The following is a 25679-nucleotide window of genomic DNA, read 5'->3' on the forward strand; positions in this document are numbered from 1 at the left end:
GTTGCTGTAAAGGTATTTTATAGATGTGTCAAAGTCCATAATCAACAGACTTTAAGTAAGGGAGATTATCCTAGACAATTTGGGTGAATTCGATTCAACCTATAAAAAGCCTGAAGAGCAGAACTGAACTTTCCAGAAGAAATACCATGTTTTGGCTGTATGGTCAGCCTGTGCCAGAGAGTTTCAACCTGACCTTCCTGTTGGGCTGCACTGGGTTTTATACTTGCCTAGCCAGGTCTCATAATCGCAGGAGCCAATTCCTTGCAATAAATCTTTTAACACAAAACTTCTGGGTCTGTTTCTCTGGTTGAAGTGTAACTGATACAGTAGGGATGGAACATAACTAAACTCATGGGCCGCCGTGGCCTTGCATTGTTTTCAGCTGAGCTAAAGCACGGTTAGACGTCATTCTTTAAATTCAAGAAGGTTGGGGCCATTTTTCAGACAACGGAGTTGCTGAAACAGCACGCAGACCTTTTGTTCTATATTTTTGGACTCTAAGCAGACTTAACAGTACCTCCCCTTCTCCTTAATTCCTCCAAAGGTCTTCAAATTGATAATGAGTCAATACATCTATCCTCAGTCACTATAGCCAGTTGGGCTTGCTGGATGAGTTCTGCGCTGGCAGAATTATATTTGAGGATACCTATACAATTTTACTCCCAAGTCCGATTAACTCATACAAGTAGGAATGAACTTCTGCCTCCTACAAGGATTCTGTTGCATATTGGCCAGTTCCCAGTGTGCTAGGCATTTCCAGGATCAGTGAGAATAACTCCGGTTTTGGTTAAGCTTTCCGTACTCTCTATATCTCACCAAACCAAACAGCAAGCAAGTCTTGTTATTCATTCTCAGTATTCCTGAGATCAAGAAATGAGTGGGTGTGGCCTTTCTCTTCTAGGGAGATGAAATTAAAATTCTGGTCTCAGCAGGAGCAAGGAGTGAGGAACCTACAAGGTTGCTGGGCTCCCTGCATTGTGGGTAGAGAGCTAAGATTCCCATGGGCCCCATCATCTGCTCTATTAGGGAATTCTTGCTATGCTGCAGGCATACAGTCTGGTTACTGCTATATTTTGTTTCCCACTGTACTGTCAGCCTATTTATGGCTTCAGTGCAGGATGGCTGGCCATCCTACCACTCTTCGGATTTTGAAACTTTTTAGGAGAAATAAGTGCATGGAAGGTGATTTGTTTCCCAAAGGACATGATTCCTTACCCATAGCTATCTTATAATAATTAAAAATTGGGAAAACCACATTATGTTTCTGTTTCCATTTAGAATATGTTTTCATCCCTTTTGGTGATATAACCACACTTTATAGTCCATCCAGGCCAAGGTGCAGTTTCTTGGCCCATGGTGCTCTCCCTTTTACTGAAATCCCAAAACACATGATTTGAACCTTCCTTTTGGTACCATTTGCCCATGACCTTGGGTTTTAATTTAACTCTTGTGTGTTTATTTTGCCTTGTGATTTAGGTATTGGATTGTGGGCACTCTGTCTTCTACCATGATATGAGACTCCAGTGCTGTGCTGTCCCACCAGCAGCCACCAGCCACATGTGGCTGTTGAGCACTTGAAGTGTGGCTAGTTCAAGTTCAGACATGCTATTAAGTGTAACAAATTCATACTGGATTCATTCGCAAAAAAAAAAGAAACCAATGTAAAATGTCTCATTAATGAAAACAAAATGTTGAAATGATAATATTTGGGCTATATTGAATCAGATAAAATGTATCACTAACATTAATTTTACCTTTTTTTTTTATTTTTCTAATGTGCCTACTAGAAAGTTTAGAATTTCATATGTGGCTCACATGTGTAACTCGTATCGTGGAGTTTTGCTATTGTGGAGTGTTGCTCCACTGGACACTTGATCAATAGTGAAGGAATGGCAGTCATCAAATATTTCATTTTTTTTGTTTGATTAATGCAGACCTAAATAGAATGTTACTAACATACTTTTAAATTTTAAGAAGTGTATTCTTCCTCCATGCTAATTTTAACAGCCAGCAACAATTTAGCTCTGTTGTTTCTTCCTACAGTACCCTGAGGGCTCAAGGAAACAGTTTCATCACTTACTTGTGGATCATTCTGACTTCCTTGTAACAACTCATTCTTCTCATTTTTTAAATTCACCCATGATCATAACAAAGCACTTTTTCAGTTAGAATGTTCATTTTCATTTCCCTTTTTATTCCCCTCATCAGCTGAAAATTACCCCAATCAGTCTGATGTGCAGATGACCATTAACAAATTATTTTATATTTTTTGTTTCATTTTGTATTTTAGAGGTTGCAAGGCTTGGAATCTCATCCTTATCTTCCTTCCTTTCTTTGCTCCTTCCTTTGGTTTGTAGGGTTATTCCCTAATACACAGGTTCTTACATTTTTTGAGTGAATGTGTCCCCATTGTGCCAAAAATGTGGCCAGGACCCCCATGCAAGAGAACAATATCTTTTATTTTATTTTATTTTCTTAAATGTTTTATTTATTTCTAGGAGAGAGAGAGAGACAGCGTGAGCAAGGGAGGGTCAGAGAGAGAGGGAGTCATAGACTCTGAAACAGGCTCCAGGCTCTGGGCTGGCAGCACAGAGCCCGACGCGGGGCTCGAACCCACGAACCGCGAGATCATGACCTAAGCAAAAGTCGGATGCTTAACCGACTAAGCCACCCAGGCGCCCCGAGAACAGTATCTTTTAAAAGCCCTGCATACCATAGCCTGGAAAAGGCAAAGCTGTTTAGCAGTTAGTGCCCCACGCTGCTGTCTAACCATCCTCAGACCTTTCTTCTGTGCTCACTGCCAGCTTTGCTGCTTAACACTCAGCCAAGGACTTTCAGTTCAACCAACCAGTCAAGATTAATCTCCCAATGGAATGTAGTAATAGTAATAATGGGTCCCAAACACCAGTATACATACAATTGTAATTTCAAGGAAAGTTTTCATTGAAGGTGAAATTAATATAAAGGCAATGATACTGTGTGTGTGTATATATAAAGTTCCCACTATCTTCTTACTATCTTACATTTTATTCTGAAATTATATCCTGCTCATTATTTCCCTATTAAGATATTTCTTCCTGCTCTTTAATGGAATGATAGCAATAACACAAAGTTGTTACATTAAAACAATGACCTTAGTTGTTAAAACCCTGGCAATCAGATGATGAAGGGTTCTTTTTGCTTTTTTTCTAAAATGTTACAGCTTTCAAGAAGTGGGATCACTGGCTCACATTATGAGTTAACTAATGTTTGTTCCCAAAGCCACTTCTGCAAAGCGTTTGACCTGACACATTATATGAAATCTCCTCTGAAAGCAGTCTTTTTATTCAATTTATCCCTCTTGAAACTAGTCCAGTATTCTATGGTTTATCATCTTGGAAACTGGCCTGTTATTACAAAGAGCTAAACATGTAAATGTGTCATGTTTTATGGATATGATCTAATGCTCAATTCCATTTATACTTTACCATAATTGTAATTGATGAAATATGGGGTTAATATGGTTTAAATCTATGTAAACAGAATCTAGAAATACTCTGGTTCCGAGGACGGGCATAAAATTATTTGCCCTAAACACCAAGATGAGCATGAATGTTATATTTCATTTGCCCTCAATTCATAAAACTACTTGAGCTGCAAGATGTTAACAAAAGTACATTGGTGTTCTTTACTAATATTTTTATTTCTAGGAAAAAAAATAAGACATCAATTGAAATACTTCTTAGTTAGAAAGAATGCTAAGCTGACTTGGCCTTAGCCCTGTCATTGATTGGCTATGGTTGTTTGTTCAAATTACAGAACATTTCTGACTTCAGTTTTATCATTTTTAAAATGACATGTTTGGACCCTCTCCAAGGCCTCTTTCCTCTAAAATTCTGTGTTTAGAATCTCTGACGTCAAGATATTTTTCTCTAAGTAAGCAGCAGATGGCAGTATGAAAGTGGAGAATTTTTTTAAGAGTTTTCAATTTACTGTTTTTATTGGTCAAAGAATTTCTGCTCATTTCTTCCTTAGGCTTAATTGTTTTCTGTGAATCATGTATTAGACAAAATAATTTATGAACTTATAACATAATTGAAAATTATTATGTACTTATTAGCATGTAATAGTTACAGTGTTATTGCACATGCTATAAAAATTAGGACCCTTCATCCCTACCCCTGGCTTCCCAAATTCTGTGTCTCCTTGTAGAATTAAATTAGTATGCGTTAAGGAGCATAGATTTTAAAGTCCTATTTTGAGGATGAAACTTCAAACTTTTCAGGTATGCCAGCAATAATTTCTGTTTTAATTCCATTGTGCCTGTTAAATTTGTTGACACTGATTCTCAATGTCAGTGCAGTTTGGTAAACAACACAAGAAGGGTCATGCCTTTATGATGTCAGACATCCATTTATGAAATTCGACCTTTAAAACCATTCCTATTTTTGAAGTATCTAAGTACTCCTCATTGGGTACACAGGCAGCTGAACTCTTGGATGAAAAGTTTGATCTTTCAAATTTATTTTCTTTCTAAAACACTGGCACAGAATATTCCCCTCTGTTTAAGGTATAAATGTATCAGCCTGCTCTTCTGTACTGGCTCACATAGAAGGCCTGAAATGTCAGGGGCCGGTTCATGACCAGGGAGAATGTGGGAGAGCCATCATATTGAGAGCTATGTAGTATCTTAGTGGTCATAACCTGGTCTTAAGAATGCACTTAGAGGGTGTCTGCTCTTGGCGGGAATGTTGGACTTGGGGTGGTCAGATCCTGGCTTTTTCACTTACTGACATGAAACTCATTCTCAGTTTGAGGTTACTTACAATGTTTAAAAATCTAAATAAAAGATATACACAGGAGCATGCCAGGTGGCTTAGTCGATTGAGCTTCTGAATTTGGCTCAGGGCATGATCTCATGGTTTGTGAGTTTGAGCCCTGCTTTGGGATCCTCTCTCCCCCCTCTCTCTCTGACCCCCTGCCCGCTCACACACACAAGCATGTGCACACACACACGTGTGTGTGAGTGTGTGTGTGCAATGTGTGTGTGCTCACTCTCTCTCAAAAATAAACATTAAAAAAGATATATACAGAAAAGTGTACATATCATGAATATTGCTTGATGAATTTTTCACAAACCAAATACACCCATGTACTAAGCACACTCACATCAAGAAACAGAACATTGATCGGCACTACCCTGGAAATTGGGCTGTGCTCCCTTCTGGTTGTAACTCCCTACCCATTACCAAAGATAACCATTATCCTGACTTCTAATCATAGATTAATTTTGCCTGTTTTTGTACTTTTATAATTGTAATGATATAATGTATACTTTCTCATCTTTTTAAAAAAATTTTTAATGTTTTATTTATTTCTGAGAGAGAGAGAAATGCAGCATGAGCAGGGGAGGGTTAGAGAGAGAGAGAAACAGAATCCAAAGCAGGCTCCAGGCTCTGAGCTAGCTGTCAGCACAGAGCCCGATACAGGGCTTGAACCCACAAACAGTGAGATTGTAACCTGAGCTGAAGTCAGACACTTAACTGACTGAGCCACCCAGGTGCCCTTATACTTTCTCGTCTTGAGTGTCTTTCACTCCATATATGTTTATGAGACACTTCTGTCTGTGTAGCAATAGATCCTTTATTCTGATTGCCATACAGCAGTCCACTGTGTGACTACCAGAATTCACTTATACATCGTATTGCTGCAAACATTTATGTACTTTTGGTACAGTTATTTCTACTGAGTATATATATGGAAGCAGAATTTCTGGGCTATACCATGTTTCAGGTTTAGGAGACAATACCAGCAGTTTAGGAGAGTTCTGATTGCTCCATATACTTGCTAACACTTACTGTTGTCTGTCTTTTGCCATCTTGGTGATTATACTTTTTAAAAATTGGGAATAATAATCTGTACCTTGAAAGGTTGTTGTCAACTTAATTAAGGTTTCTCTTTGTTTTTAAAACCTGGGCTCGCTCTTCTACCATGGGCATGGACAACCTCTGTGAGCTTCAGTTTCCTTCATGTAAATGAGACTATGGGGCACCTGGGTGGCTCAGTTGGTTGAGTGTCTGACTTGGGCTCATGTCATGACCTCACTGTTCATGAGTTCAAGCCCCACAACAGGCTCTGTGCTGACAGCCAGCCCAGAGCCTGGAGCCTGTTTCAGATTCTGTGTCTTCCTCTCTCTCTGACCCTCCCCTGCTCATGCTCTCTCTCTCTCTCTCTCTCTCTCTCTCTCAGAAATAAATAAAAACATTAAAAAAAATTTTTAATGAGACTAATGTGCTGAATAATCCTCAGTGTCCTTTCTGATATACTCAACTCTGTAGTTGTACATGCTATGTAGGTACACTGCTAAGTGGGAAAGAATTTTACTATCACTTAAATCCTGTTCCATGGGCCATTGCCCACTTCTGCATAGAACAGATCCATGTAGTGGTCACTGTAGCCTGCCACTCAATAGTGCACTTCATCCCTCAAATTCCAGGTTATATGTAGAATGTAGGACAGTGGTACTGACACCTGTGCTGGAATAGGCAGGATGCTTCTCCGTTTGGTCCCACCTGCGAGAATATTCTCTAGGAAGTGCATAACCACCCCACCCCCACATCATCACTCTGCAAGGTGGCGATTAGTTGTGTTCATTCAGTCATCAAGCTTATTTTCCCCATCAATTACATGACTGGCTTCATTCTGGGAAGGAGCTCTGGGGAGGAAATACACATGGAACATGCAGGAGGAAAAGTCCTCAGAATAGTAAGGTGGTTAAGACACTGGGCTCAGGCGTCAGACTGCCTGGGATTTTACTTCCTCTGTTACCACTTTGGTGGCTGCTGCCGCCACTCTCATCATGGAGGAGCTGGCACTGATCAGGGACTTCCTTGTCCCAGGACTTGTGATCAGCTTGACACCTGGGCTCTCGTTTGTCCTCCCTGTAACACCACGAGATAGCATGATTATGATTCCAATCTTCAGATGAGAAAACTGAGGCACAGAGAAATCAGATAAATTGACTGAGATTAAACTGTCAACAAGTGGTAAAGCTCAAATTTGAATAAGGCCTGACTCCAGAATGCCTGTTTCTTACCTACGTGGATAATCCTGAAACTTTAATTTCCTTATCAAAAAAAGAGGTTAATAGTAGCATGTACCTCCCAGGGATGCAGGGAGATTAAAATGAAATGAGACTGTTTCTATGAAGTATCTTGCAGAGTATCTAACACATAGTAAATACATAGTAGATGTTTACTACTAGGGTTGTTATTGTATGATGGAAAGAATCATTTTAAATTTTTGATGGGATGGATCCTAGGATTGTGGGAAGGAGGTTACTGTTACATAAGTGAAGGTTTCATTTATTATTTTAGGTCCTGTCTGCAGCCTCTGTGTCTCCTGTTTTGGAGCAAGACCTGTGACAATCTTCAGTGGCTTCATGGTAGCTGGAGGCCTGATGTTGAGCAGTTTTGCTCCCAACATCTACTTTCTGTTTTTTTCCTATGGCATTGTTGTAGGTAAGAAACCTGGTCACTATAATTCTTCTAAGCCTCAAGAGCTAAACATCATTTTGTCAATGTCAGGTTTATGATTCAGTTAATATAAGATGTGAAAATGATCAAAAATAATTTACTTTCAATGACCACCTCACCAAAAATTATTGCCTTAGTAACACGTCCACCCAGTGAATCAAAATATTTGAAAGGATAAACATGTTTTATCAACACGTGCTATGTTCTCTTGCAAGGCACAAGAAGGGTTTCATTTCAGTGCTGGCCTCTAATGCACACAAGGGAAAAAAAAAGAAGAGGGAGCCTGAGGCTGATGCCACTTCTGGATGACTTAGGAAGTGGTCCCTTTCATACTGGCGGGCTAAGCAGGGCTCTGCTGGGTTGTTTGTGTTCTAAACATCGTGTGCTTCTAGGGCCCACATCACGAAGTTACAGCAGAATTAAAAGGGAGATTTTAAAACACACAATTATTATTATTTTTTTAAAGATAAGGCATGAGTGAAGAAAACTGAGTGGTGGGGAGAATTGACGGTGATCCTAGCTACAGGAGAGGAAGAGTAGAGGGAGCCTGAGGGCACTGACGGCTCTGGGGCAGATTCCTTTGTGATGTGTTGTCCTAATTGTGTTCAGTTTTCAACATCATCAGACTATTCCTAGGAGCAGTTGGTAGGAATTTGAAACAGATGATTCCAGTTTTCCAAGTTTTTCTTAGTGTCTGAAAGAACCTGATTTTGTTGGCTACTAATAATCCTCTTTTTCACTTGGGACTATTTCCAGAATAATACCTAATAGAAATAATAGCAGCTAATATGTACTGAGTACTTACCATGTGCTTGGCTCTGTGCTAAGTGCTTTACCTGACCTTATTTAATCTTCATAAGAACCCATATTACAGAGGGGGAAAGTGAACCTCAGAGAAATGAAGCTACATAACTAGGAGATTTGGGGTTGAATGCTGTCAGTCTGACACCAGATCAGAGTCAGGTCAGTCTGACTTGACCTGAGTCAGATCCTGACCTCTTTCACATTTTTGTAATTTTTTTGGGTGCTTTTAGAACCCTTAAGGTTTATTGTTAAATGTAACTACATACCCTAATACTGCTGAGACCTAAATAAGCAAGTCAATTCTTTAAGAACATGTCATTTATGTTTGATATTTTATATTCTGTGTAGTGTTTAATACAGTTTTGGGCTTATGGGTACAAACACATTAATATATGGTGTAAACTTGAGAGTTTTCATTTGATAAGCATTTTGCATTCTTGTCTAAAATCATAAAAATAAAAATGTAGATATATGTTTTTATGCATGAATATTGGATTATTCCTTTTAGGACAAATCCCTTTTTACATAGAAAATTGAATCATTATGCCATTGATAAGATTTAATTCAAACTCTGGACTACATGTTTAAAATTGCATAAGATTTTACTCCTTCACATGGTTTCATGGTTAATCAGGCATACAAAGTTGTTACCAACTTAAAAATTGATAAGCAGTGAGTGATACACAGCATTTGCATTACTGATAGATAAAAATGAATTTTTAGGAGGAAAATATTGGCTTGCAATGTCTAAGGTTTATATACATTTGACTGTGTTAAAAGAATAAGGATATATAGAAAGAAAAGACAATATTAACTAACTCCCAAAACTAAGTTTCAAAATTTCTGTAGCAATGGGGGGTGCTTTTTCAACTTGTGATGTTAATTTTGATTTGGTTTATGTTGTTGGAACCTTTTGATAACTAACCTTGCCTCCTGACCTCCTGAATCTATGATCTTCAATTAATTAGATAGGAATTGAGATTGGTCTGACTTATCCTTTCAGCTCATGGTGATGGTGGTGGTGGTAGTGTTACAAAGCTTTCACTTAGCTTTCTCCACTATGATAACTCATACCGTGGCCAAGGAACAATGTAGGAGGTTATACCAACCATCATGTATGTGTGAACCAATGAAGTAGTGGGAATGTGGATGGGCCCAGTGTTTGTTGCAATGTCCTCCCTCCTGGAATCCTAGCTTCTCCTTCACTTAGCGGATTGTGGGTCAGAAAACAGGCTCAGCTCTGAAGACTGATTTGGCGATAGGTTCTGAATCCCTGCAGCTAAGAAGAAATTGCGAGCTCATGGAGAGAGCGCTGGGCTTAGAGTCAGAAGACAGATTCTGTGAGCCTGAGTAAGCTTGACCACGAATGGCTGTTTCTTCATCTGTGAAAGCAGCCTGGGAAACCTACCTTACACAGGTTTTGTGAGGACAAAATGAGGTCAAGAGAAATTTAAAAAAAAAAAAGAGTTGAGTTAGATTTCAGTTAGTAAAAAGTCACTCTCTGGTAATTATTGGGGACCCGTGACCTACTCCTGGCTAGCAGATAATTAATACTTATTACGGTGGTTGGCGTCTTCTTTCTTTCTTATTTTCTTCCTTCCTCCCTCCCTCCCTCCCTCCCTCCCTCCCTTCCTTCCTTCCTTCCTCTCTCTCTCTCTCTCTCTCTTTCTTTCTGTTGGCTTAGCATACAGGGTCTGCTCTTTCTTCTTTCTTCCTTCTTTTCTTTCTTCCTTCCTTTCTTCCTTTCTTTCTTTCTCTCTTTCTTTCTTTCTTTCTTTCTTTCTTTCTTTCTTTCTTTCTTTCTTCTTTCTCTCTCTCTCTCTCTCTTTCTTTCTTTCTTTCTTTCTCTCTGTTGGCTTATAGTACAGGGCTCACAGAATATCTGTGGTATAAATAAGTAAGATAATAGTGAACAACAATACTTCCATTCTGTCATCATTTAGAGTATCCAGTTGAAAAGGAAATGACAGGAAATTATTATCATCTAAACTCATTTTCCTTTTTGTATTGAGTTTCTTAGAAACAGCAAGAAGGATTCAGTCTGATGATAACATTCACTGAGCACCACTTCTGTGCAGAATTATATACTAAGGATTTTCATTTGTCTAGAATGAACTAGATGGTGTCTTAAAATAGACAATATGCAGAGGGACGGGTTACTTAACTTCTGTTTTCTCATTTTTTTAAAGTTTTTAGGGGCGCCTGGGTGGCTCAGTCGGTTAAGCTGCCCACTTCGGCTCAGGTCATGATCTCACAGTTCGTGGGTTTGAGCCCCATGTCAGGCTCTGTGCTGACAGCTTGGAGCCTGGAGCCTGCTTCGGATTCTGTGTCTCCCTCTCTCTCTGACCCTCCCCCACTCACACTCTGTCTCTCTCTGTCTCTCTCTCTCTGAGAAAAACTAAATCAACATTAAAAATTTTTTAAAATAAAGTTTTTAAATTTATTTTGAGAGAGAGAAAGCATAAGTGAGGGAGAGGCAGATAGAGGGAGAGAGAGAGTCCTAAACAAGGTCTGCACTCTCAGTGTGGAACGCTATGCTGGGCTCGAACTCACAAGCCGTGAGATAATCACCTGAGCTGGAATCAAGAGCCCGTACTTACCTGGTACCAACTAGGTGCCCCTCTGTTTTCTCATGTTTTAAACCTGCATATAATAATGGCATCAACCTTAGAATTTTGTGAATTAATGAAGTAATGCAATAATATTAGCTAGCATTACCATTATTATTAGTTTTGTGAGCTTGGAAAATTATTTATTCTCTCTGAGCTTCCATTTTTATTTTTTATCAAATGGGACTAATATGACTTCACAGTAATATTGTGCCCATTCATGAGCAAGTGTATACACAGAGGCACAAAGAGGTATTTCATACATGTTTTTCCTTTTCCTTAAATTCCTGCTGACCAATTAGTTCAAGACCACAGCAGCAGTTTTTTGTTACTGAGGAAGCTTTATTGAGTCAGCAATATTTGTATAACAGATTGAAAACATAGAAAGAGAAATCAAAGCTTTTTAGTATGTTTAATTATAATACACAATATAAACAAATACTGAAGTTAATTAGTTGGCATAATTCTGTTTACCCCTTAACTGATATTTTAAAAAGTATCATCTTGAAAATACGACGTTATCTTGTTGTAGATAACATAAAATGGAAATTTCTCCTTTTTCAAGTGACTGTAAGCCACACTGCCAAGCCTGGTAATTCAGGCTTTTGTTTTCTTAATTACTTTACCAAACCAGAAAAAAGAAAGTATGGTGAGGGAGGCTGGAGGGGGCCAGCAGGAAATGAGCACTTAATAAGCTCGGGCTTCTCCTCAATCATTTCCATTTGCTTTTCTGGAAAGCACAATTCAAGATCAATGACTTACATTCTCTTTTCTTCAGAGTATACTGTTCTTAAGCTGCCTGGTTAGTGTTTGCTTACTATTCCCTTTTGGTTTTTGGAAAAATTCAATTTTCTCTTCCTTTGTTTTCATGGTAATATCTGTCTGTGAACTGTATCTGCACAGTGTACTGAGATTGGGAGGGAAAAACCATGTTTGCAGACAGTCTGATGCTCCTGTTCCAATTATGGCAAATGAGATAAAGGTCATTTCCTGGCGTTCATTTTAGCGGTTAGAGTTTTATAAGCCTTTTTGTTTTGTTTTGTTTTTAATGGTTATATCATTAAAGAAAGTCTTTTTTCTCTCATGGATGTTCAACTGTAATAAGGAAGTATGATTTTCTAATTAGTCTGAAGCTATTATTGACATAATGTCATAATACTCAGGTGAAAAGTGAAAACAAATATCAATAAAATGGTTATTTTTTAGTACTTACTATATTCCACGCACAGATACTAAATCTTTTACATTTTTTATGTCTCTTAATATTTTTTTTCTGAGAGAGAGCAACAACAAGAGAGCAAGAAGGGGAGAGGGACATAGAGAGGGGAAGAGAATCCCAAGCAGACTCCACAATCGGCATGGAACCTGACACAGGGCTTGATCCCACGACCTTGGGGATCATGATCTGAGCCCAAATCAAGAGTTGGACACTCAACCGACTAAGCCACCCAGTGTCTCTTCATCTTTACAGCTGTCTTGTGAGATTATTTTAAAGATAAAAAAACCTAGAATTAGAGAGTTTAAGTAAACTCTCAAATCCCCAAAGTCACTCAGCCAGTAACTGATGGAGCTGGGATTTGAATCCATGCTTACCTGATTTCCAAGCCTGTGCTCTTAACTAGTCAATGTCAATGTTCAGAGTACTAATGAGTACTCATGCTAAGCATACAAAAGAAGGAGCCAGTTTATTAAAAAAGCAGCCAATTACATGTACTTTTTAACTTCCCATGCAGATGTTTGAAGCTAGAAACATAAAAACATTTGGATACACTAAAGTTACTTATCTTTTTTTGGCCTCTTAAGTTACCTTCCCACAATTTCATTTCTAGAAGTAGGTATTTCTGGAATACTATATGTAATTGCTTATTCTAACCAAAGGTTAAGTTAATAAAACATATTGGCCCAACTATTCTAAGAAGTGATTCAAATACTTGCTTTAAATCATACATAAGAGGAATTCTCCCAAATGATTGAGAGACAGGTCCCCACATTACAGTGACCACTGTCTTCGTTTGTCCAGGGCTAATGGCTGTTCCAGGATCTGATACTTCTAGTGGCCAAACCAGGAATGTCCTGGACAGCATCTTACCCCCACCGTACACAGTATCTGGATTCCGTAGTTTCATCCATATTGCTTTTTAGGATTGCTATGCTAAAATGAACTGTTACTAAATGTTTCCTTTTCCTAAAAATAATACTTCAGGGAGAAGTTTCATATGCAAATGTAGGACCTTAATAGTTTCTGTTCAGTTACACACATAACTAAGAGTTGAACTGACTCACTGAGCACCCAGGTACCCTGATAACAATGTTTTTATAAGTATTTGTTTAAAGACTGCAGAAGTCATATGAGTAGGTGCACATACATCAAAGCATGGCATGCAACAGAGGCCAGATGACAAAATGTTTTTATATGGACTTTCTTGCAGGAGCATGATGTGATGAAAATTATATGGCAAGAGCTTTAGAAGGTAGATTGCTGGGAAAAAGTCATGGAAGCTGAGACAGTGATCAGGAAGCCAGAGTTCAGCTCAGAAAACATGAGGAGGTGGACTGAGGCAGTGACAGTGCAGAGATGGAGGGAGATTGATAATTTATGCATGGGTGTAATAAAGAGTTTCTGCCTAGTTTGATGGGAGGAGATGAGACGATAGTTGTGATCTGGCCCAGAGGTGTGTGAAATGGAACATAAGATGTGGAAAGGAAATGTTAGAACATGTAAATCTATTTAGTTTGTACCTATAAAGGTAAACAATATTTTACTAATATTTACTAATTTGAATTGTTAGTAATACAGGTATTTAGTTTAAAAATTATTGTGCTTATACTGCAGGCTGCTGCTTGGAATTTTTTTCAGTGATAGAAGCCTGATAAAAAATTATTGGTTAAAACATTGGTCAGAAATAATTGGTCAAATCCCTTGGTCAAGGATGCTTTAAGATAGTGGTTTCCAACTGTACAGACTTGGGACCCTTTATACTCTTTTATTTAGGACCCCAAGAAGATTTTGAATATATGGATTATGCTTATTGATATTTCTTCTGTTAAAATTAACTCTATTAAAAGCTAAGAAATTTGAAAACATTTGTTTGAGTAATTAATTTAAAGACAATAACAAACCCAATATATGTTAATAAATAATGTACTTATTAGAAATAGCTCTACTTTCCAAAAGAAAAACAAACTTTAGTGAAAGAGCTACACTATTTTACAGTTTTTCAAATCTCTTTCATGTTTGGTTTCATAGAAGACATCTGGATTCTCATATCTGTTCTGTGCACAATCTGTTGCAATCTGTTTTTTTGACTGAAATATATGAAGTAAATCTTGTCACACGTAAAGATGTAGTTAAAAAAGAAAAGAGTTTTTAATAGCCTTTTCAGGTAATTGTAGATACTCTTCTTCGATACTATACCAAAACTTGATAAATGATGATTTTCCAAAGTTAATTGTAATATGGAACCTGGTACCATATCAATATACCTTTCATACTCTGTTATATTTGTTTATTCTGCACTTTGAATGGCTCTTCATTCAAACCTAATTTTGTAATATCATGAATTGGTTATTTGAAGAATATTGGTTCACTAGGTTCACTAGGTTATGAAAGAACTTATAAATGTTGACACATTTCATTATATGACATCAAAAAATCACTTTTGTTACTTTCACCAGAAGACTTGTCAGAAAATCTTTATGTATTGGAAAGCTGTCAAATTCATGGTCCTGGATATAAGTTTTCAAAAATTTTATCTTTTTCTGGAAAGTTTAGATTTTATCATCATTAACAATTACTGCCACTAGTCTTTCTTCTTAGTTTGTTTTTAAAAAAGTGTCTAGCAAATACCCAAGTCTGGGTAACGTAGTTTGTCTGTCAGATATTCTTTCAAATAAAAACAAGGTCACAAGATAAAAAGGGGGCTATTTTAGCTGGCTACTTAAATAATTGTGTAAAGAGTTTTCCTTGCAGCAATTGTAATCCAAATGAATAATTTTAAAAAATATTTTTGTTTTGAGTGTATGATTATGTAGCATAATTTGATATCAAAGTTTGGTACCAATACCTTGATTTGTGCTGAGGCCCTTCTGGTTTATCACCATCTCTTTTGTTCCATCAGCCTAACTGTAAACACAGTGAATAAAGCAGGGAACATGTTAGTATTCATGGGATACTTATCCACAGGAGATACTGTTCAAGACTACCAATGAATGTCTGAAACCATGCATAGTCATGAACCCTATGTACATACCTGTGATAAAGTTTTATTTATAAATTAGGCACAGTAAGAGATTAGCAACAGTAACTAATAATCAAATTGAACAGTAATAACAGTATACCGTAATAAAAGTTATATGAAAGTAGTTTCTTTCAAAATATCTTATTGTGCTGCATTCACCATTCTTCTGTGATGATGTGAGATGATAGAATGCCTGAGTGATAAGATGAAGTAAGGTGGGTGACATAGGCATGTGACATAGCATTAGGCTACTACTGACCTTCTGATGGTATATCAGGAGGAGAATCATCTGGACATTCTAGACTGTGGTTGTCTGCAGGTAACTGAAACCATGGAAAGCAAAACTGTGGGTAAGTGGGGGACTAGTGTATTATGAAAATAATTTTGAGTTTACAGACTCTGTGAAAGATCATGAGGATTCTAGGGAGCCCTCTTTAATAATAACTTCCCATTTAAGATTGTCTTGGCACAGATGTAGGAAGGCATCATGGTACCTTTTTGAAAAGTTGAAGGAGAAAGCATTTTAAATTTCTGCTATGTTAAAAAAACAAGTGAAATAGCATTAACTCTTAAACCTTGGCCTTGAAATAATTTTTTTAAATGTCTTTTTTTTGGTCTCAGGTTAAAATTTTAAAAGTTGCTGCTTCAACTTTTCTGACTTGACATTTAGCAGTCAGAAATGTCTTTTTCCTCCTTGTCTGTAATGCCTAACATTTGACAGAGTCCTGACAAGCAAATCACAGAAAAGTAAATTCATTCCCCTTCCAAAGGCTTTCTGAGGTATATAGTCTTAGTTAAGGGTGACATTTTTTTCATTTTGAAATTGATTGTTCAGAAACAGTTAAAAAATTTTTTTTAATGTTCATTTATCTTTGAAAGAGAGAGAGAGTACAAGCAGGGGATGGGCAGAGAGAGAAGGAGACATAGAATCTGAAGCAGGCTCCAGGCTCTGAGCTGTCAGCACAGAGCCTGATGCAAGCCTTGAACCCATGAACCATGAGATCATGACCTGAGCTGAACTTGGACACTTAACCAACTGGGCCACCCAGGCACCCCAGAAACAGTTTTATTTCGTATCTTGAAATGTCCTATATATAAATAGTAATGACAAATATATAAATGACAACTGTATAAACTGTATTTCAACTCATGTTTTAGTTCATGTGATAATATTTTTCCCCTTAAACAAGAAGGGGATTTTATTTTAAAGGGTTTATTTAGGGGTGCCTGGGTGGCTCAGTAAGTTGAATGTGAAACTCTTGATTTTGGTTTAGGTCATGATCCTAGAGTTGTGGGATTTGAGCCCAGAGTTGGGTTCCATGTTGAGCATGGAGCTTGCTTAGAATTCTCTCTTTCTCTCCCTCTACCCCTCTCCCCTGCTTGTGCTCTCTTTCTCTCTAAAATAAAAAAAAACATTTTAAGAAGGAGAAAAAAAAGGTTTACTTAAAATATAATTGTTTTAGTCTATCTCATTTCTTTAAGATGACTTTTTATGGAATCACACATAATCTTTGGAGTCTTAGATTGTTTAAAGTGTTAATTTCCTAAAACACTTATGCAGTATAGTTGTTAAGCCCATGTATTCTTTCTAATCATAGTTTAGGTGCCAATTAAAGGCAATGACAATGATCTTCACTCATTTAATGGGCCATTGTTAAAATTCAGTTTTTAAACTATGGCTTATGTGTTGTTTATAGAATGATCCTCAAGAACAGATGATGTTGCAGAAGAAAGGCAAAAAGTCATGAGTTAGAAGCCAAAGGAAAATTTTATGAAAAACTAACTGGCTTTAATAGGTGCTAAATAGGGAAGAAAAGATTAAGCTAACAAACAAAAGCCTTGGAGAAGATGTGGAGATAAATATAGTCCTTGGGTCTCAAGAAAGGGAAAATTAGGGACACTCGGATGGCTCAAATTGGTTAAACGTTTGACTTTGGCTCAGGTCATGCTTTCGCAGTCCATGCGTTCTAGCCCCACATTGGGCTCTGTGTTGACAGCTCAGAGCATGGAGCCTGCTTCGGATTCTGTGTCTCCCTCTCTCTCTTCTCCACCTCCACTCATCCTCCATCTTTCTCTGTCTCTCATAAATAAATAAATGTTAAAAAAAATTTTTAAAAAGGGAAATTTAGTAAGTTTTTCTTAATTATAAAAGAATTTCAAATCTACAGACAAGTAGAGAATAAATAGTATAGCAAACAAACTGTATGTTCACCACTTAAACTTAACAGTTCTTAATATTTTAGTGCATTTGCTTCTTTTTTTTTTTTTTACAAAGATATTTCAAACTAAATCAATACATTTTGCTCCTAAATAGAGTAGTTTACATCTCTGAAAGAGGAAACTTACAAATATATATTTTATTGTGATGGGATGATTTGAGAACCCCAGAGGCCTTTGTTTTGCAGACTGGGGGTGTGCAAGCTATAAGCTCTCACAAAATAGCATGGAATGATGAGGAGAACTTTCTCAAATTGTTTAGAGCACTTTGAGAAGGAAGGACACTGAACTGAGGGCAAAGACTTGGAAGTGAGACTGAATGGGCAAGTTTGGTTAAATTTTACAATTTGGTGCTATTTGGTGACTTAACCATTATCTCTACCTCCCTGTAAAGCCTTGACTTAAATTTGCATTATTCATCCGTGCTTGAGAAGTTGGACTTTTTTTTTTTTTTCACTTGATCCCAATCCTATGGGTGTGGAGTGAAAACTGAGCCTGCCCAAATATGACCACTGGAGATGCACAAGTGACATCAAAGGACCTAAGAATCCAAACTCTGAAGAGTTATAGCCAGTCAGTAACAGAACAACCTAATGGAGATACTTAATTAATATTTTTTCTTCTTTTGTTGTTTTGGATTGAAGTAATATAATCTATCTTAATTTATGTAATGTCTTCTTATGTTTAGGACTCGGATGTGGTTTATTATATACGGCAACAGTGACTATTACATGCCAGTATTTTGACAGCCACCGAGGCCTTGCTCTTGGCCTGATATCAACAGGTACATTTTCAAAATAAGTACAGCATTGTCACTATTCAGTTTTCTAATCGAAGTTAAAAGTTACCAAACACAGTATGTTTAACCATCTACCACTTAGGTAGCTTATTTTGTTTTACTCTAGCCTGAGAAGAAAATTTTATTTTCCACTTTAAAAAAGGGTAGTGGGTCCAAAAAACCCTAGGATACATACATTAAAAGTCTGGGACATTTGATGGCCAATATACTAAAGGAAAGAAAAGCTTATGGCCCCGTACATGGAGAGTCACAAGCTGGTGAGAGCCTCAATAAAAGAAGCAGCGTGTACTTATGTAAGGCACCTTCTCCCTGAGAAAGGTAGGAGAAATGTCCAGAAAATGGAGGTTCCAGGGCCCTGTCAGAAAGCCTGCTGTTGACATCTTGCCATCCCCATTTACTGTGCAATGTACAATTTTTCTGACTTGAAAGAAGTACTTTCTTTACGAATACATTTCCCTGGCCAAGTGCATATCTAAATGACAGACCCTTTACTCTTGTTCTTCCTTTAATAATAAAGAGATGAGCACTGAGGGAAATGTAAATATAAAAGCCTTCTGGAAGTCTCCGATGTTTTAAAGTGACATCATCATCATACCTTTCAGATGGATTTTTTCCTAAGCTGTTTAGAGAGCTTTTCAAAATTTTCCGTGGGCAATATTTTACCAGTTTGCTTACGAAACAGCTGCCAAATTTAGTAAAAGTGGCACATTTACATATGCTACTTGTTAATGAGCTGGTGTTCCTGGAGGTCAGACTTTGAAGTAAACAGAGGAAGTACAATGATCTATCTGGCAACAGGACCCAAACTAATGTCTTATTCCTGAGATCAATCCAGTGGCAACAAAGTGATTCCAGATTGAATTCAGTTAAGCTGGATATTTCCCGAAGGTGGTTTAAAGAAGCATTGGCAGGGGGGAAATGGGAATCCATTTCCTAAGAGGAGATGGGGCCAGAGTCTTGAGGACATGGCTGGGCTAAGGCAGAACTGGAAGAAGAAATAGCAAAAACAGAAGATGGAGAATCCAAAGCAGTTGGAATGCAGTTCAAAGAACCTTACAGGATCTCCCCCAGGTGTGGGGTGGAGTGTGAAGGTAGCATGAGCTTAAAGGACAGTAGGTCTTGTCTATACTCCATTTTTGTAGAGGCGCTGTAATGTAACAACAAGCACAGACCCCAGAGCCAGACCACCTGGTTTTGAATCCTGCCTGTGTCACTTACTGGCTCTCTGGTAATAGGCATCTAACTGTCCTGTTAACTGTTGAGTTAAGCCTCAGTTTTCTGAACTGTAAAGTGGGGATAATAATAGTACTCATCACATCAAGTTATTGGGAATCTTGAAGGAGCATATATGTAAGGCACATAGCAAGGGTCCTAAAAGAATGAGTTATTATCATTATGAACTGGGGTTTCCCTAATGTCCAAATTTGTATGTGTGCCGAAGATGTCAGAAGTTGTATGCTGTATGCTTTCACTCAGCCTAGAAAAAGGGCAAGGCCCTAGGTCATGGCACACTGAAATAAAAATGGATTGACCCTAGACAATTAAGATTTGGCAGAATTAAGGAATTTTCAGTTTCAACTCACAGGGAGCTAGGTGAGCCAAAATTAAGGAGAACTGTGAATCTACTTAGTCCTTTTGGGCTGCTGTAACAAGGTACCATAGACTAGGTGACTTCCACAAAACATAAATGTATTTCTCAGTTCTGGAGGCTGGAAGTCCACTAGCAGGATGCCAGCATGTTTGAGTTCTGGTCACAGACTTCTTCCAAACTGCAAACTGCTAATTTCTTGTTGTGTGGCATGTGTGCATGGTGGAAGGGGAGAGAGGAAGCTCTCAGGGGTCTTTTTGATATGGCACTATCCCATTCACGCTTGCTCAGTGGGATCATGACTAATCACCTCTCAAAGGCCCCACTTCCTCATACCGTTATATTGGGGGTTAAGATTTCAACATGTGAATTTGGGGGGACATGAACATTCAGCTTATAGCATCTACCTTCAGTGAGAGAGATGACACACAAAATGAAACTCACAGTAGAATTTCTTAAAAATCAAAAAGAAACAAAAAATAAAAACGTGAAACATTGTGACCTCACTGAAAAAAAGGAACATGGGCATGAAACAAAGGTTTTGGGGGAAGCGATTTTGTTCCATGGTGAACAGTGGTTAATAAACTAATGTCCATGGGTCAGATCTGGTCTACTGCCTGTTTTCAGAGAACTCATGAGCTAAGGACAATTTTTACATTTTTTTTACAGTTAAAAAAATCAAAAGGATATTTCAGGGCATTTGAAAATAATGTGAAATAAAAATTTCTATGTCCATAAATAAGGGTTTATTGGAATAGAACCATGCTTCTTCCTTTATAATTCTTCTTTGGCTAATATCCATAATGGTTGTTCTGAGAGCTCCAGATTGTAAGAGATTCAGACTGAACAGCTCCCATTTCTTTTTAGGTTCAAGTGTTGGACTTTTTATATATGCTGCTCTGCAGAGGTTGCTGATTGAGTTCTACGGGCTGGATGGGTGCCTGCTGATTGTGGGTGCCTTAGCTTTAAACATATTAGCCTGTGGTAGCCTGATGAGACCCCTCCAGCCCTCTGATTGCCCTTTGCCTGAAAAGGCAGCTCTGGAAAGTGCACCAGAGAGATACTCCATTTACAGTGAAAAGGAGAAGGACCTGGAAGAAAACACAAACATTCTTGGAAAGCGCTACGGTGCTGAGGAAACATGCAGGAGCACCTTCGCCGGTGGTGGCGGGAAACAGGAGAGCCTACTTCATAAAAGCCCTACAACAATGGCACACGCAAAAGAAACTGAAACGTACAAACAGAAAGTTGCAGAACAGACATATTTTTGCAAACAGCTTGCCAAGAGGAAGTGGCAATTATATAAAAACTACTGTGGAGAGACTGTGGCTCTTTTTAAAAACAAAGTATTTTTAGCACTCTTCATTGCTATCTTTCTTTTTGACATTGGAGGATTTCCGCCTTCATTACTTATGGAAGATGTGGCAAGAAGTTCAAATGTGAAAGAAGAAGAGCTTATTATGCCTCTTATTTCCATTATTGGCATTATGACAGCAGTTGGTAAACTCCTTTTAGGGATACTGGCTGACTTCAAGTGGATTAATACCTTGTATCTTTATGTAGCTACTTTAATAATCATGGGCCTGGCCTTGTGTGCAATTCCATTTGCCAAAAGTTATGTCACATTGGCGATACTTTCTGGGATTCTAGGGTTTCTTACTGGTAATTGGTCCATCTTCCCATATGTGACCACAAAGACTGTGGGAATTGAAAAATTAGCCCATGCCTACGGGATATTAATGTTCTTTGCTGGACTTGGGAATAGCCTTGGACCACCAATTGTTGGTAAGATCTTTCTTAAAGCATCCCATTTTTACTGTTCTTCTTTGTAATATCTCTAGATATAGAAATCCAGAAATTGTAATAGTAGCACAGATTAGCACAAAATAAATCTGCATAGATGTCTGATGGTAATGATTTACTCATAATCAGTTTGATATAGTTGAAAAGGCCAATATACTTGCTCAGGGATGTGTGTTCATTTTTTATTTGGGAGAAACTCAAAAAGCCTGCTTATCCTTGTCCAGATTATTTGGGAGAGTCTCCTCTGCTAACTCCCAAGAGGCTGCTATCGAGTACATGGGGTTCTATCTATCCTAATCCTTATTGTATACAAAATTGATAAAATTAAGGGATGGGCTTCCAAGTCTTACTATTTCTGTCAAATTCACTTTTTTCTTTCTCTCTTTTCAGGTTGGTTTTATGACTGGACCCAGACCTATGACATTGCGTTTTATTTCAGTGGCTTCTGCGTCCTGCTGGGAGGTTTTATCTTGCTTCTAGCCACCTTGCCTTCCTGGGATACGTGCAGCAGGCTGCTGCCCAAACCGGCCCCAACAACCTTTCTATACAAAGTTACCTCTAATGTTTAGAGGATACTGGAAAGCTCTACAGACTGTTTTCTCATAGCAAAATTTCACTGTGGCTGACTCTGAATGAATTTTTTGTTTGTTTCTTACAAATTCTATTCTCTATGTACTGTATACATAGCTTGTATTGCCTGTATTTCCCCCCCTTCTTTTCTTTTCCCAAGAAGTGGGACTATTCTGTTTTACTCTTACTCATGGGTTCTTGACATTGTAAAGATTTTGGCCAGCCTTAGAAAGTCTTTCTCTGTGTAAAGAAATATAATTTCTCTGTAGTCTCCATTAGTTCCACTGAAAGGCACTCAGAGGGGGCTCTTCTATTTTAGACCTGATGCAGGCAGCATGATGAGATATATGTGAAGGCCACCAGGGACTAAATCACTCTCTTCTCTATGTTAGACTAGCTAGTATGTAGAAGACTTCAGGCCAGTCAGGAGATGAAAGTGGTTACTAAAACGGCGTTAAGAATTGCAGTGGAGCAAGCTGATGTTTTGGGGTTTTTTTCCTCAAAGATATTTTAAATTACAGCCACTGGTTTTCACTATTTTGTTTTATTTACCTTGAGGCAGCACCGCATCTATGGTATCCACTATGCTTAAGTCTTTTCAATTCCTAAGGTGTTTGCCAAAAGACAGGCAATCTCCAAACTGGGGCACTCACCACAGCCTTGCTTCACGGTTGGCTGCCATAAGCATCCTCACTCTTCTCTGTCAGCATCCTGTTCAGCTGATGCTTCCCAGGAAATGCTGATTTTACCTGTTTCCAAATTGGAAATGCATAAACCATTCCGTTCTGGCAAATAGGAAACATCCATTTGCTTCAGGCACAGTGGGGATGAATTGCACATCCCTGCGTGTCATCTTGATGAAGCATTTATTTGCTACTATCAGATTTTACCACTACCAGATTTTAATTCAAGGGCAGAACTAAAATGTGTGTGTGTGTGTGTGTGTGTGTGTGTGTGTGTGTGTGTGGTGTGGGTATGTGTTGAACTCTGAGTCTGTATGGGACATGGGAAGACAAAAAAGCAATAAGAAATTAACACCCTGATCCAACGTTATTCAATCTTAAGAAAAATGTTTTGTATGAAAATCAATGCATAGTGTACAATAAATGGACATTTTTCTAAAGAAATACTTTTTGAACTTTGCTGTGCATCAGAATCCTCTAGATCCTTTTAAAAATATGGTTGCCTGAGTATTACTCTTAGAGATTTTAATACTGTAGGTCTAGGCTATGGACCAAGCATCTATAGTTTTAGCAAACTCTTCAAGGAATTCTGACGACACAGCCAGGTGGAGAATGAGGGTTACAAGACTGGCAACAGGAAACATTCATTCTCTTACACAGAAAACAAAAAAGCAATAAACCATTGAGGTGAGGGTTTTTTTAATAAATAGCCAACTGTGGTTCCTTAAATAGGACACACTCTTCCTATTTTGCCAAAATTGTTTTTTCATTTCTTTTGAAATATATGATTTTATACTTGTATGTTGCCTTTCTTCTAAGGCACCTGAAGCACTTTATAAGCATGAAGCCCCACAACACCTCAGTGAGGTCCATAAATAGATATTTTCTATGCTGTAAACTTGGAGTGTGGGGGGATTTCATAACTGAGTTAATTCTACTTAGTGATGCAATAATGGGGCTCAAAGTGCCTTGGATTTCTCCTCCGTCCTCAGACTTTTGGAAAGTTTTCTGTACCTCATTCTTCGGTCACTGTCAAAGTTAATAAATAAAGGAAGTGACATTTTAAAAAGTTAAACTAAATGTTTTTGTGTTGAAAGTTCCTCTTTGCCAACATTATATTCAGGAAGTCCAATAACCTGGAAAAATTTAACTTTCATTACATCCCACGTTCATCGATGTTGATAATTGTCCAAATGCATCTTCACTATGTCTACCAATACCATCCAGAGTGTGCATTTACCATTGTCTAGGGAATGAGTTTTAAGTTAAAATAAAATATTTTTTTGTTTGTTTTGCATTGGTTTGGATGCTTTTTCTCTTAATGAGTCCTCCTTCTCTGAATTGCAGTGACATTTCACTTGAATGTAAAAAAAAATGATTACATGTTCACTTCAGACCCCAGAATTGGTGATTGGACCTCAACATATTCAAAAGTCAAATTTGCTAAACTATTTTGACCATTGTCTTCCAAAAGGCTAACATGTCAATCCTACAGAATCCTTTTGAGGAAAAAGGGGACAGATTCGTCTTTGAGAATCTTGTCAAGATCATTATTAAGATTCTCAGCAGTCCTACTGCTGGGTCACAGGGGTGTTCTATTGTTAATTTTTTGAGGAGCCTCCAAACTGTTTCCCAGAGAGGTTGCAGCAGCTTACATTCCCACCAACAGTGTAGGAGGGTGCCCATTTCTCCACATCCTCGCAAGCATCTAGAGTCTTCTGATTTGTTCATTTTAGCCACTCTGACCGGCGTGAGGTGGTATCTCAGTGTGGTTTTGATTTGTATTTCCCTGATGATATGAATATGATATGAAATGACACTGAGCATAATTTCATGTGTCTGTTGGCCATCTGGATGTCCTCTTTGGAGAAGTGTCTGTTCATCTCTTCTGCCCATTTCTTCACCAGATTATTTGTTTTTCGGGTGTGCAGTTTGATGAGTTCCTTATATATATTGGATACTACCCCTTTATCTGATATGTCATTTGCAAATATCTTTTCCCATTCTGTCGGTTGCCTATTAGTTTTATTGATTGTTTCCCTGGATACAGAAGTGCTGATGCATAGGGGCACATTTACCCCAATGTTCACAGCAGCACTCTCAACAAGAGCCAAAACATGGAAAGAACCTAAGTTTCCATCAACTGATGAATGGATCAAGAAGATGTGGTATATTTATATAATCGAATACTACATGGCAATGAGAAAGAATGAAATCTGGCCATGTGTAGCAACATGGATGGAACTAGAGGGTGTTATGCTGAGCAAAATACGTCAGGCAGAGAATGGACAAATACCATATGTTTGCACATGTAGGTGGATTAGGAGGAAGTTAACAGAGGATGATGCGGGAGAAGAAGGGGAAAAATAGTTGGGGAGAGGGAGGGAGGCAAACTATGAGAGACTCTTGAATGCTGAGAACAAACTGAGGGCTGATGGAGGTGAGGTAGTAAGTAGGGAAGGGGGGTGATGGGCATGGAGGAGGCACTTGTTGGGATGAGCACTGGGTGTTATATGTAAACCAACTTGACAACAAACTATTTAAGAAAAAAAAGATCATTATTAATATTCTCAAAAAGGAATCTGTCCCTTTTTTGGTGGAATTGTTAATATTAGTGGAATTTTTACTATGCTCTAGGCACATTATATTATTTATCCTTCATAATAGCCCTGTGAGGTGAGGATGCTAATCCTCAGTGTATGGTACAAAACATAATTGTCATGATATGGACAAAATATATAAGTAACTTCCAAAAGCAAAAGGTAACAAGTTTCTAGTGAATGTTTTGATTTCTAATATGGCTGGAAATGGGGCTTAGGAGGAAGTATTGCTGTAGAGCCAATCCTTTAGTGAA

General features: G+C 38.1%; 1 protein-coding gene across 2 annotated transcripts in view; it reads left to right on the plus strand.

The window, feature by feature from the left end:
- SLC16A9 (solute carrier family 16 member 9) overlaps nt 1-24070 on the plus strand; it is a 53905-nt gene extending 29835 nt beyond the window's left edge. For both annotated transcript variants that reach the window (XM_039250491.1, XM_039250490.1), the window contains 4 exons: nt 7356-7499; nt 18071-18166; nt 20637-21554; nt 21963-24070. In XM_039250491.1, coding sequence (XP_039106422.1) covers nt 7356-7499; nt 18071-18166; nt 20637-21554; nt 21963-22141 — 1337 coding nt within the window. In that variant the 3' untranslated portion in view covers nt 22142-24070. The remainder of the gene's footprint in view (nt 1-7355; nt 7500-18070; nt 18167-20636; nt 21555-21962) is intronic.
- The last annotated feature ends 1609 nt before the right edge of the window (nt 24071-25679 follow it).

This window comes from Hyaena hyaena, unplaced genomic scaffold (assembly GCF_003009895.1).
Source record: "Hyaena hyaena isolate Hyena2069 unplaced genomic scaffold, ASM300989v1 scaffold_371, whole genome shotgun sequence".
NCBI lineage: Eukaryota > Metazoa > Chordata > Mammalia > Carnivora > Hyaenidae > Hyaena > Hyaena hyaena.